The following is a 14025-nucleotide window of genomic DNA, read 5'->3' as shown; positions in this document are numbered from 1 at the left end:
TGCAACGTTTTTATGTTTATTTATCACAAAGGAAGTAAATGGTAGAGAATAAGGAGGCGATGACCATAATGTTAATTTGTATGTTTCGCCCAGATAGAAGAAGTTACGACGAAGGGCGGAGCATATGTTAATGCATGTCGGAGGAAGAAGAAGCGGTGAGGGGAAGCGAGTGGTGAAGAAGACGAAGAAAAAGAAGAAGCCATGCTGAAGGCCCAGCAAGGTGGTGACGAACACTTAGAGGACGGGCTCACGCATTCGTTAGAAGCTCTGTCGCCAGTACAAGCCGATGACGCCACGTCGTCGGGCGAAAGTGGTGGCGCCACAAGCCTGGACGGCCAGGACCGCCACGGCAGCATATCGCCTCTCGAGCAGAGAGCGGCAGAACAAGGTGAGTGCCAATAAAATAAGCCCGATTTCTCTCGATGCAATTCTGTGCAACGCAGTATCATTACAGCGGAGAAGAGAATAATTATGAACCATTCCTGTAGGGAATGAGTTCACTTTTAATTTAATGTTTTTTTGTACCACGCATATGAAATGTTATGCAAAGAATAATGTGTTCATAAGATCGAATATAATTTAAAATAAATATTGACTCGCTTGCAGCAAAAAAGCGATCACGATTTCTCATGTTCTTTTGCGCTGCCATACACTGAATGTTAAATATTTAGCGCTTCCGTAACTGACGCTTAACTACGGCGGCATTTTATCTGAGCGAAATCCGGATGGGCGGTTTTCCTACGCGCATCTTTTAGTACAGAATACACTCAATTGTCGTTGACGGCCACGTACCACGTGTGCCTCTCGAATAGGGATGTCAATATTTTGAGGCCCTGACATACGCTCTAAACAAACAATATCAGAAGCGCAACCACGCGTTTCAACAATGTTAAGATTTGAGCGTCATATCGTAGCAGGAAAATCGTTTTCTCCCAGGCTTCAAGTGATTGTGTACCTACCCACGAGCATCAAGTCTTGAATGCGGGATGGCACAATGGAAAAATAATTCACAAACTGGTAATTTGGGTAACCAGCAAAATTGTAGCCAATTTTATCATGCTCGCCAAATAGCTCTCACTGCTGGTGGCATTGTCATTGTGGGAATACCAGTGACAAGGGGCTGTTGCCTGTATCCGGCTAGGTTCGCATATTATCGTATCTCTCACAAACGTACCACTTTCTTTTATTTTATATGGTCAGAATGAGTAAAGTAAACTACCCGACGTGTAAAATGTTCTGGCCTGATTTTTTTGGCAATGGGAAACTGACTACGAAATAGCTGAGTGGTTTATAAGTGCTCCCAGCAATGCACAAAAACCTCCTAATGAGGCCTTGAGTATGTACGCAGAAAAACGCAGGAAGCTGGGCGTTCCTGTTCAACGCAGAAATAGTTTTGACGTCGCAAGAAATCATTACAAGTGTCCCCTGCAATTGTTACATATACAGTTGGAATCATATGTCTGAAGTTCTGTTAAGAAAAACGCTTCAGAATTGCACAAAAAAAAAGGCTTAGAGTGAACATACCTTCATTTAAGATCTCCCCACGTGGGTTTTGTATATTAGGTAGACTGGTAGTTAGACTTGTGATCACATTTACATTTAGATAGCTGCAAGATAGGCGCGAACGCTTTCCACTTAAAAACTCGGAAGCGACCTCTGTACCGTAATATAATAAATGCAGTGGAAGCAAGCAATAGACTTGCTTGAGGTCCTTTTTAAAGAGGCAAGATCGGCATCGGAGGGCATTACGCGTCCGTTTTCGTTGCTTCAGAGTGCTAAAAAGTTTTTATTCAAACCGGCCAGGGTAACATCCTCCGGGGGCGCGCCCTGTAAGTGGCTGGCGAGCATTGCAACATTCAGTAGTGGCAGCCCTGCCCAGGCTGGTGCCTGAACTGCTTCAGGAAGGTCATACAATTTAGGGAGTGTGCAACGCAAAGCGGCTCCGGCGTATATTTTCGGCTGGAAGGCTACATTTCGTACAGGACTATGTCTTGACAGTGCACAAAGAGCATTGCTTCTTAGTGCATCCAGCGCTGTTGTTATATCTGATTTCGAAGCAAATTCTTTCCACCATTACCTACTTGTTCCGGTCAGGGCAACAGAGAGTAGTAAGTAAAAAAAAAACAATAAGGGAGCCAAGTATTCGCGTATTTTTAATGCAGTGTGGTTAATGATGGCAATTCTTCATATTTATTTCTGCAGGCTAAAGGGGTTCCCTGATTCTCGACGTGGAGCACAATAAGTTGCCACATAAGTAATAAAGGCAAGTTCCATGCAAATAAAAACAACGCAACTAGAGAAAATCTGTGTCATTATCCTCCACAGTAAAGAAGGTGGTGCATTGGTCAGAGATTTAGAAGATTACTTAGCGACGTGCAAGACAGGATGAACTGTGTGTTGATAGCCTTCTGAAAGAAAGAGAACCGAACTTTGCTATGACGCGTGTCAAGAATAGGCGGTTTCGTTACTTTATTCAAGCAGCCTATTAGTGGCAAACACAGATTGCGAAGCTAAACTTAACCTGATGTCTGAGACGCCTGATAACTTGCAGGGCGTGTCGGGCTGCACGACGATGAATGGCACTACGCCCACGCGCGGCGGCGGGCGGCCGCAGCTGGCTTCAGCCTGCTCTGCTGCCTGGTGTTCCTGTCCAGCGCCGCCGTGACCTGCCTGGTGGTGCTCCTGCTGCGCAACGACCAGCGGATCTCAGCTCTCCTCTCGCGCCTCATCGATGCCGCACTCGAGCTGCGCCTTGGGAACTACGACTGAGCGCGCGATCATTTCCAATGTTTCCGTGCATACGGAAAATCGACTTTCTCCCGTCTTAGAACAGTCAGCCGCAGTTTTATCGTGATGTCCGAACCCCTAACTTTGACCCCTTAATATTTTAGCAACTCCTCGAAAAATAAATTAATTACGGACCTGCAACAAAACCAATGTTTAGTTATCTCGCGCCGTTAGCATGGTACAGGGTAAGAAGAACGTTCGGTTGGGCGAGTTGGAACAGATGCATTCTTCTAAAACAGCGCAAACTATGACGAGCAAGAACAAGAAAGACACGGGAGAGTGGTCGTCCCGTGCCCTTGTTCTTGCCCGCCGTAGTTCGTGCTGTTTTACAGGAATGGTACAGAGTGATTGAAACCTTGCTTGTCCACAGCGGTTGCTTTTGAGGCGTTTACGGAGGTATTTCCGGCGTCACCAAACCTTAAAATTTCATTGAGCGTTAGAATAGAGGTCATTATCGCATCTGAAAGTCTTGGTAGCTTCATACGTGTTTTAAAAGCGAGAATATGCTGCTGAAAAATGGCGTGCAAAATTTTTACGTACCGTGTGCAGGGGCGACATAAAGAAATGAGAACTGGGCTTTTACTCACTCTTCGCTGTTGGCATTTCATGTTATTTCATCCGACAAGCTCCTTTGAGGTAAAAAATACGCTAGAATCGTCCATTGTCTGCCGGGGATGACTCTAGAGTCTCTTTGCTACTACTAAGGTAAAATGCGAAGCGCGTAGGTGCAGCGTTGTTGGCATTTCTTTATATCACCACAGTGGTGCCATTTGTAGAAGCCTCACTAGCTTTGAGCAGCCTGTGGCCTTATGCTCAATTTATTTTACCACATAAATGTTCTCGATCCAGAATAAACTGTGAAGCATCAGCAAACTACTGCAAGATCCTTCATCAGCTCGCCTTAGTACCTCAGGTCAGTGTGTGCAGTGGCATATACCTGGTTATATAGGGCCCGTTAAAGAGTAGAGTAACAAACTAGAATGAATGCTGAAAACAAACGCTAGAAAATTCATAATGCACCTCTTGAGCCTTTTATAGTACCTCCAATATCTAGCTATTGAGAGGATTCTACAAGATTTCAACCACGGTCAAGGAATACAATGTGGGACTAATTGAATATAAGTACGGACAAAACTGAGGCCTTCAAGTTGCTAAGGACACTAGCACATTTTATAGCATTGTGAGTTGTTTCAAGCTGTTTTAGAACATTTTAGACAAAGTTAAGGTCCGAAGATTGCCGACATTGCTGTGCAAGGAAAGAGAACCACAGTAACAAAAAGAAAAGTGAAATAGGAACGTGCATGTAATCCTCAAAATGCAATTATTTCGCAGGCTTTACAGGCTGCATGAATAACGGACTCAATGGGACGAAATCTCGAAGAGCTATACCGGGCCTACTGATACAGTGAATGTAAAACCACAGATTATTTCCAAATTTAGTCGATAGAAAATAAAATTCACAAAGTTTCTTCTTATGAAGTCTTCTTTTCCATTATTGTCCGCAACTTATGAGAGCTTCTAACTTTCATATCTTTAGCACTGTGGTGTATAAGTTATCTTATTGTTACGCCCTTCCTTTACTGTAATATCTATCGTGGCAGTATCGCGAAAGTTGAATAAAAATTTGTATTTTTGTTTTCTTAAATGCATTACGACGACGTAAAATTTTTAGGGGACACATAGGCTCCGCCTTAAGGGTATGACGTGATAGCGTAGTAGGTTAATTCGCATATATGCACATGTGCGTAGTCTCACACCCCTCCAGACCCCTCCAGCGGTGCGCTCCTTGTCATCGCCGAGTGACCAATAGTTAATTGAGCTGCAACCAACCACGGTGGGCAGTTTGCTCACTATCAGGTGGGCAGGTTGAGATTACGCAGGAAGGTAGGGTACCTAGGTGGTTCACCTGCCCCCTAGGTTGCTCTCTGGGCACCACCTGCCGGAGTCAGGCTCGTGTTTTTGGCGGTCGCAAGGCTGACGCCGGATTGTCTGTGCAACGTAGCCTTTAACAATCTCGCGTTAAAAAGCACAAACAGTACCCATTAGCCTCTTTAGGCCCTGCAGCACTAAGTACCAGCGCGCCCATTACGTTCTGCTTATGTTTTGTGCGGACAAAAGCACCGGACTGCCTCACGCTCTAGGGATTAGGCAGTGTTCTCTTCACAAACTGGTTTTGCATCATCGTTTCCTTGCGGACGAAATCACCGGCGTCACTAACTCCCATAGCGGACTAATTAAATGATTAAGTGGCTGAATAGGTATTATAAGCGATTGGCACGAATGTCAAAAGAAGTGACGTTTGCTTCAGCTGGTAGTTTATTCCTAGGTACATTCTATCTGAAGTTCCACCCCTTTATTTTTACGAGTTTGGACGGTGTTGGCTCAAACATCCGATTCATAACCCTTGAAACGGAAGCCCACATGCAAGTCGCTAACAGCAACTGCGCGGGCAAAGTAGAGACCACTCGGAACGCCATCAGGAATTTTCTTTTAATTTATTGCTTACTCATACACACCGTAAATAAGTTTTCTTGAGTAAAGCAGAGCATGGAAGCAGGAAATTCAGTTTCTAATGGTCCGTCACTGACTTTTTCTGTTGCAAAATAGTGGATTTGTTCACTGCCTGCTGTCTCTCCTTGAGATTTTTCAGTGAAGTCACTTTCAAAACATTCAAGACCTATAACTGCGCTGTAAAATGCAATTATTTGCTGCGAACGTGCTGAAGAATGCAAGATTTCCTACATCGGCATTCAGCTTCACGGCCGTCCCCACTTTCTAGCAGGCTGAGAAGCTTAGAAGAAGACGAAGGACAAGGAGTGTTATGGTCGAGAGGCTACCTGGGCAGCATCTTTAGCTTCAACCAGAAAAGAATAAAGGGAAGGTAAGAGCCGCGACGACATATTCGTCTTAAGAGCATTCCTTTTCTCTTGGTCGTAGGCAAAAATATCAAAAAAGCCATTGCCGTGATGTATGAATGTCTCCTGCTGGACACCGACAAGCTAAATGCACTCGGCTGAACGCAAACTACCCGTAATGTTTGGACGCTGTTATAATTGTCCTCTTCCTTACAGTGCTGGCCTGTGTTGTTACTGACGTTCCCTTGCTAAAGACCACAATTACCAGGAGCGGAGCTCGAGTATCTCAGCGCCTTGCAGTCACAGAGCAGACCACCGGGAAAGGCACTTGGCCGATGGCTGACTCAGCGACAAGGACTCGTAAGTTGGCACCACTGTGCTCCCACTGCCCCAGGAAAACCGTGGAATCCAGTGTGGTGTTCTTTATTGTATTTTTATGCGCTAAGTTCCCTCTGCGTCATCTACCTGTACGCAAAACACACCTCGGCCTTAATTTCAATTATTTAGACACTTTCACTGTGCGCAAGAACTTCCTAAAAAACCAATTCCGCTTCTTCGACGACATTTTCACTCAGAATTCGCAAGACAGTGCCAGCTTTTGCGGGTGAGGTCAGATTTTGGATGTTTACAAATGATGGGTCGCAGATTTATTTAGGTCTAGGCGTCTATCACCACCTCTCACGGCTCCGAAAAGTTCTAGTTCTGATTCACAGCTTCCGGACTCCCAGGACACACAAGGAAATGGTTGCTGTGTACGCAACTCACATACGTAAATATTGCTCTAATTGCGTTGGTGAGTGGTGTGGCATGGTAGAAGGGTAGGGCATATTATCAGGGCCTAACAATCTCGTTTTGTGAAATAACCTGGAGCGTAGTATCAAGTAAGGAGCCTCATATACGTTGCTTGGGCGCAGTTCATGGTGGTAGGTAACGATCATAGCTCCTTAAGAGGGAAGTCGGGAGGGGTGGGCGTCGTAATGGTGAAAAAAATTGTAATAATTTTTCACTAAGAAATTAACACGGCGTTTAATTGCTTAAAAATTGAAGGGGACCCTTCAGCTCCGCCTTAAGGGTATTGCGCGATAACATTAAATTAATTGCCACATGCCACCGTGCGCAGTTTGTCACAATCCGGTGGGCTTGTTGTGATGATGCCACAAGTTCCGTGACCTGCGTGGCCGAACTACCTCCTAAGTTCCTTGTGTAGGGATGTTGGTGGATTTTTCGCTCACGAATCAACGACACCGACGACGACGCCGGATTTTCTCCTACACGAGATCTTTAACGCTGCCGTGTTAATCCCGCTATTGCAGCAGAGCGGGCACGTAGACAAAATTATGGAACATGAATAACGTTTCCGAGAAATGCCGTATGTGCTACGATTTTGCCCACTGCAGTGGAAGATCAAATGCGGTTTCCCCTATGCACCCTCTCGTGGAGCGCTAATATTCACTGAAGTGGTCCTAAATGAAACGTGATATATAAAGCATACAGTTACAAGTGAAGAAAGAGATTTTTTAATCTGGTTCCAGGAAGGTGGCGAGTAGGCTGGCGCCTTAATGGCGCCTTAATACTCGGCGCGTAATGGTGAATCTGGTTTCTACAAAGACCTCGATATTGCTGCGCGTATGCATAGTCGTAAACAATTTTATGGGATGTGGGTGGGTAGAAAAACTTTGCTTCTGTGTGGTTCGGCACAGCCTGTCTATAAAAAGCAACACAGCACGAGCGGACATGCGTGCTCCATCCTTTGGAATTATAGCACCTGAATGACTGCCAAGTGAAAGCAGAAATGGCGTTTTTCGTGAATCCACGTACCTTCTGCAAATTCCCGTTCATGACTGCACACTACGGACAGCCAGCTGAGCGGCTTCAATACACAGCACTTTTATTCATCCCCTAGCTCTGAAGGCAGCCACAGACAATGAAGTTGGCGAAGAAAGGGCAAGGTAGTACCGAATGTGATGAGCTGTTTAGAGGAACGTAATTCTGCTTTTACAAGCGAACAGGACAATGACATATAGTAGAGCGACGTGTACACCACGCACTCTTCGCCATATAATCCCCGTCGCATTTGGCAGCGACAGCAATCTTCCGTAATGATTTCCAGCTCAAACAGCCGCAGAGCTCGAGAACACCGTGAAAACTGCCGTGCATGGTCATGATAGTTGAAGAGTGTTCTGGCCAGTGCGCCTGGCATAGAAAACTTACAAACAATAAGGACTCTCTTCGGCGACGATAAACACACAAAAAAAGTAAATTAAACGTAAGAACGTTCGCTACAGTGTTGAAAACAAGACGGTAAACATAAAAAGCGTCCGGACAATGTAGATTATTTAGTTTTAATGACACAATGGCCGCTTGGCCAAAGAGCGTCATGTCACTCGAACGGTCCTCTCGAGCGAGCATGAACTGCCTGCTTTCATAGCAATTCAACCCACAGAAGCCGAGCATGAGGCCAGGGGAAAGGTTGCACTTATTGGAATTAGTTGCGTATCGGGTGGCCCCAGACGATTGCGACAACGATCGAACCTCCCAGTCAGAAACTACAACTAAGGTCGTAATTGGTAAAGTTTCATTTTCCTTCATTCTTTATTCCTTGGTGGCGGCTTTTAGAGGGTGATGACTGTGACTGACGACACCACTGAGAGAGGACAAGAAGATAGCAGAACAAAATATTGTTTTACAAAATCCTGTTCCTGTTTAACTTTCTGCAACATTTCCCTGCTTTAAATCCCTAATACATCGTTTTACAACGCGTTATTTAAAAATATAAATATTTAAATATGTAAAGGTTATTTCTAATTTCCTTATTTTGACGCAGTTCTCGCGCTCGTGGCATGCAACACGACGGAGCAGTGCGCTTCGATGGAGGCGAGCGCCACATGCGCCGACCACCTGTGTGTCTGCCCGTCCTTCCAGCCGCTATCCGAGGCGAGACGCTGCAACACTACCGGTGAGTTTTCCGTTGCCAGTTACTCCTAATATTGTTCGAAACTCGTACTGTAGGGGACCATCAAATGATACTTATCGTCATTCCTTATAGGAGAATATAGAGCCTTGAGCTGAAATATTCCACGTCATGATAAGTAGTTTCTGCGGTCTTGACTTTCTTTGGAATTTTCTTCCGCATTACAGACCGAAGCGCTGCTTATGGCATGGTTTTAACTCTACATCCAGACGCTAGAACAGTATCGATTTCAGCTAGATTTGCTTTTCTTCGTTATCAGCTACGTAACATAAAGGAACTCCCAAGGCAAATAACAAGTTGGCTGGTTTCCGTAGCATGTCGCCCTCTACCGCAAAGCGTCTTCTCGCATAAACCATGCTTCTATAAGCAAGAAAGAACCAAACAGCCACGGAAAGGTGTAGCTATGAACGGCCTATTCCTCACAAAAAAAATAAATACTTGCTTCTACATTGGCTTCTTGTGGGAGAATCCCAGAGACTACACTACACTGCCATTCCATTACACGTTGGTAATCCATCTTCTTCTGTGAGGAAGTCTCGAGTGGAAATCAAATGGCGGGAAGATTTTCAAATCCAAATTGGTCGGCGTTGTAAGGGATCGGTAGTGGACGCGGGGTCATCGGAACGCGGCTGGGGGCGCTCAAAGGGAAGCGTCTCCTTTCTCGGAACGCGGCCGCTCGCGAATGCGCCGGGAAATACGGGTGTCCCCCTGCCCCGCGGTACCGATTCGCGCACGTGCTGGCACGAATGTGTATTTGTGTTTGTTTTTACTTTTATTTTGCAATGGAAAGGGCGTTTTGTCCTACGGAAGCTGGAGGGCTAGCCATGATCTCGGTAAACCAATCATGTGAGCAGTGTAACATGATTGGGTGCTACCAAATGTGGGCGGGCCTTGAAGTCTTTAAAACCGGGCTCCGGCGCCAGAAAAAGGGTTCTGCGCTAAGGTCAGATGCTATGCATCTTCGGCTATGCCGAGTAGGGGCCTCCCTTAGTGTTAGCCAGTTCCATCATTTTTTGTTTTGTATCTTTTTGCCGTTTAATTTGTCTCGAGGGCCTAAACTTGTATATGCTGTAAATATCTGTATATAAATCTTTAAGTTTCCCTTGATCCCTGCGTGTCAACTCATCGTAAGACCGTCTCTGACGGGGTACTCCTAGTGCGAAGGAACGCTTCAGTTTTCAAGTGAACAAACCGTCTCTGGCGGGGCACCCCTGGTGCGAAGGAACGCTTCAGTCTTCAAGTGAACAAACCGTCTCTGGCGGGGCACCTCTGGTGCAAGGAAAGAAGAGAAGAACCTGCGAACTTTACTGGCGCAGTCGACAGGATCCTGCGGCCATCAGAAGATGGCGCAGGAAGAAGACTGAAGGCAGGGAAAAAGGGGACGACAAGGCAACAGGTCAGCATTCGAGAACGGACCTGCAGGGAGAGACAGCGGCAAGGACCACGGCAGTAGTCCAGCGACGCGAGACTGCGTCCGGTGAAGGAAAGCAGCGCGTCGAGAACTCGACGGTCACCGGCGGGTCGCAGCAAGTGACGACAACGTGCACAGGACCAGCGGCGTGGGACAGCTCATCGCAGCGTCCGGTGAAAGTGGCACTGGACTCCGACGCCAAGGAGCTGGCAATGCGGATCGACGCATCGAAACTTTGAGTTTCCTTCGTCGCATTGTTCACGTCCCTGTGCATTGTTCGAGCCGGTAGGACAGTTGAGGGGTACAGACGGCGGTATGGAGAGTTATCCATACCGGCCCTCACTCGATGTGAGGTACCAGGTTGAGTTAGCGAAGGTGCGGTTAGCGGACCTTCAGGCTCAACTCGCGAAAGTAAATGGCGGAAAGGCGCTGCTTCGCGAGGAAGAAACTCAGGATGTTAAGTATGTCTTGAAGGTAATAGAAGCAAGACGCTAGCAGGTAGAGCTCTAGATCTCTAAGATCAAGGTGAGTAGAAGAGCTAGTGAATCAGCCAGGGAGAACTGCTCCGAGTCCCGAGAGGTGAGGCCACCTGTGCTGGAAGGTAAAGCCTTATGCTTGTCATGCAAAGGTCAGGAAAACAGCAGTGGGGACGCTGAAAGCAATCAGCCGGTATGCGGGAACGCATCTTCGTTAGGAAAGGCCGCAAAAGGTTCAGGAAGTGAAAACGAGATTCCTGAAGGGCGCGGAAATATCACAGCTTTTCCGCCCCCGCGGGCGGCTAGCAATGAAAGGGAGCAGCCCGAGTCACATCATCTGGGGGCGATCGAGACCAAACTGTGCGACAACAAACAGGGCAACGATCAATCTGCCGAGGGTAGCTCTACCCCATATATGACCAGGGACGAGGGCGGCAGTTCAGGAATAAAAACTCGGTCTCAGGCAAGCTGCGAAAAAGAGCAGTTGGTTCAGCGTGAAACGACCAGCGACGACAGACGTCAGATCGGCGAGCTAGTGACAACAGTTAACCTAGCGTTGCCGCAACCGCACACTGTGTCGGGCATATGGCGTGAAGTGCCCCTTAGCGATAGTGATGGCAGGGACATTCCATCCGAGGCAGAGAGCGGAGGTGGGCCTGCTGGGCCGACCCCGGCAGAGCGCCGCGCAATTGTCGAACGCACCCGATGTGTGCCCGGCCACGTCATTTGAGGACCCGGAAATGAGTGGCGACTTGCCACAAGGCAAATTAGGGCCAATTGACTGCGAGGGATCTCATGCAGCCTCAGAGTTAGACGATGGCATGAAGTAGGCAAGCGCCGATCAAGCAGGGAGCGGCAATTTCAAGGTTTGCCCGTGCAGAAAGGGTGCCAATGGCTCCAAGCGAGGCAGAGTAACAGGATTCAGGTGCCTGGCATTCACTTTAGAAGTCGGCGCGGGGAACAGTACGTTCCGTGCTGCGGAACGCCAGATCACGTGTGGCAAAAGTGGTCGCAGTGATATGATTAGACTGGACAGGGGCTATGTTCCTGACGCAGTACGCGGTTCGAACCGGCGCGCCGGAGAAAGCTTGCCCTCAAGTGTGTCGCGTGCTGAGGTATTTGGACTTATCGAGGATCAGCGCGTTTTCGATCCTGGAGGGCAGCAATTTCTGAATTCTTGCCCCGCTGTGGCACCGGCCTATTGAGCATAGTAGCCATTGGGCGTTGATCGTGTCAATTGACACGCGTGTTGGCTCGAACGCACACAGGGGCGCGTGGTGCGACTAAGGAGGCTCATGTGGCCGCTTACGGACCCAATATATGTGCCAATGAACGCTCCGGTTGCCAGTGTGTGTGTGCATGTGTGCCCATTCGCGAGGACCAGTGTGTACTTGGAGGTGGTGAATTGGGTGCAACCCACCAACTTGGACGCCGTGTTACGGCGCACGGCAGGCATGCCACTGTGTGTATTTGAGTGTGCATTTTACTTGTCTTCTTGGTGCCCCTAAGCATTTTGCGTAATGTTGTGTTGGTGCCCGTGTGCATTATTTTGCTTTTGGTTTTGATGGTGCCAGTGCTTGTGTAGCTGCGGTATGTCACGCACAGGGTGGTTTCGTGACCGACGCCGATCCCTTCTTTGTTATATTTCTAAAAGTGTCATTTGGGCCCTTTGTAGAGTCTTGGGAAGGGCGTGTAAGGGATCGGTAGTGTACGCGGGGTCATCAGAACGCGGCTGAGGGCGCTCAAAGCAAAGCGTCTCCTTTCTCGGAACGCGGCCGCTCGCGAATGCGCCGGGAAATACGGGTGTCCCCCCGCCCCGCGGTACCGATTCGCGCACGTGCTAGCACGAATGTGTATTTGTGTTTGTTTTTACTTTTATTTTGCAATGGAAAGGGCGTTTTGCCCTACGGAAGCTGGAGGGCTGGCCATGCTCTCGGTAAACCAATCATGTGAGCAGTGTAACATGATTGAGTGCTACCAAATGTGGGCCGGGCCTGTAGGGCTTTAAAACCGGGCCACGACGCCCGAAGCTGGGTTCTGCGCTAAGGTCACATGCTACGCATCTTCCGCTATGCCGAGCAGCGGCCTCCCCTAGTGTTAGCCAGTCCCACCATTTTGTTGTTTTGTATTTTTTGCTGTTTATTTTCTTTCGAGTGCCTAAACTTGTATATGCTGTAAATATCCGTATATAAATCTTTAAGTTTCCCTTGATCGCTGCATGTCAACTCATCGTAAGACCGTCCCTGACGGGGCACCCCTGGTGCGAAAGAACGCTTCAGTCTTCAAGTGAACCGACCGTCTCTGGCGGGGCACCTCTGGTGCAAGGCAAGAAGAATAACCTGAACTTTACTGGCGTTAAATGCGTTTTTTGCGGCGGGAGAAACGCCAGCATAGACAGATAGAGCCAGTGAGTGAATTTTTACTCAGAACAATATTTAATTCCGATTGACCCCACTGTCCACATAGGGCATTGATGCGCTAAGCCTGAATATACACAGGAGGCACATTGCAAAATGCGGGCTTTTGCAACACAGATCTGCATGTTTAGAAAATGAGCGAAATAGGATTTTTTATTGTATGGATATTTATAGGGAACCCAATTAAATAATCAATCTTTATCCAGCATTCTCCCGCACACAACAAAAAAAACGCTAGGACTGCAATCATAGCAGAGGCAGCGGTAGTGTTAGCCAAGAACTCAAACACATGGAAAGCGATAAATATGGTAGGTAATGGGGAAAATTTTCACATACTGAAAGACGTGTATAATCATTTGTTATAAAAGACTGTTCCACAGTTATGGCCAGCCCGAACTAAAAGTTTCTGGTATATATTGCGATTTATAGAACTTTCTGGAACAAAACAAAATATTTTACAACCTCCTTGAAACAGTTAACGACTCTACAGGCGCTAGCTGGGAAGCCCAGAATAAATACCTTACATAAGGTGGTCGCCAGATGTGCTGATCATATGACATTCCTGACAGTCTATGTTTCTAATCAGCAAGACCAGAATTGTGCCACTGGAGGCGTCTTTAGGTCAGTAGAAAAAAAAGTGTTGACGCCAAACTTACGGAGGTCACGGCAAAACCTAGCTTGAGTGATCTGAATATACATGGTGTTGCAAGTACGCTAAGCTTTCACGATTTCAAAAAATAGAGAGATCAGCACACAAAATTTATTGCTGTTATTGGTTTATGCAGCCAGGCAGACACAGTAACAAACTTCTCAGCCTGAATTACTGACAAAAATTCGTGAATTAACGTTTTATTCACGCCAGTTAGCATGCATATTTATACTGAAAACAGAGGCAGCGGCAGTCAAAGGTATTGTTTTCAATAATTTCAGTAACGCACCTGTGTCCTGAGATAAGCAAGTCTGAAATTTCAGCCCAAACCATGGAATTAAGCATGCTATGCCACGGCACTGACCACAAGGCTCCTCCGCGGTGGTGGTGGTGAAAACTTTTAATTTCTGAAATAGAGTTTGGGAGCCACAGAGTGGGCCCGCTACATGGTCGGCGTCC

General features: G+C 47.2%; 1 protein-coding gene across 1 annotated transcript; it reads left to right on the top strand.

Moving 5' to 3' along the window:
- Positions 1-201: 201 nt before the first annotated feature.
- LOC149362559 (uncharacterized) lies at positions 202-2769 on the top strand. The gene is made up of 2 exons (XM_089569757.1): positions 202-388; positions 2552-2769. Exons 1-2 carry the CDS (start codon positions 202-204, stop codon positions 2767-2769), a joined length of 405 nt encoding a protein of 134 aa, XP_089425883.1.
- The last annotated feature ends 11256 nt before the right edge of the window (positions 2770-14025 follow it).

The sequence above is a fragment of the Amblyomma mixtum genome, chromosome 2, assembly GCF_055824585.1.
Source record: "Amblyomma mixtum isolate Tamu chromosome 2, ASM5582458v1, whole genome shotgun sequence".
Taxonomy (NCBI): Eukaryota; Metazoa; Arthropoda; class Arachnida; order Ixodida; family Ixodidae; genus Amblyomma; species Amblyomma mixtum.
This window is presented reverse-complemented; position numbering and strand designations above follow the sequence as displayed.

Excerpts from the sequence above, each read along its gene's own strand:
- LOC149362559 (XM_089569757.1), top strand. The coding sequence starts at position 202 with ATGCTGAAGGCCCAGCAAGGTGGTGACGAACACTTAGAGGACGGGCTC. Across the intron at positions 389-2,551 it reads GCAGAGAGCGGCAGAACAAG|GGCGTGTCGGGCTGCACGAC; the intron begins GTGAGTGCCAAT and ends GATAACTTGCAG.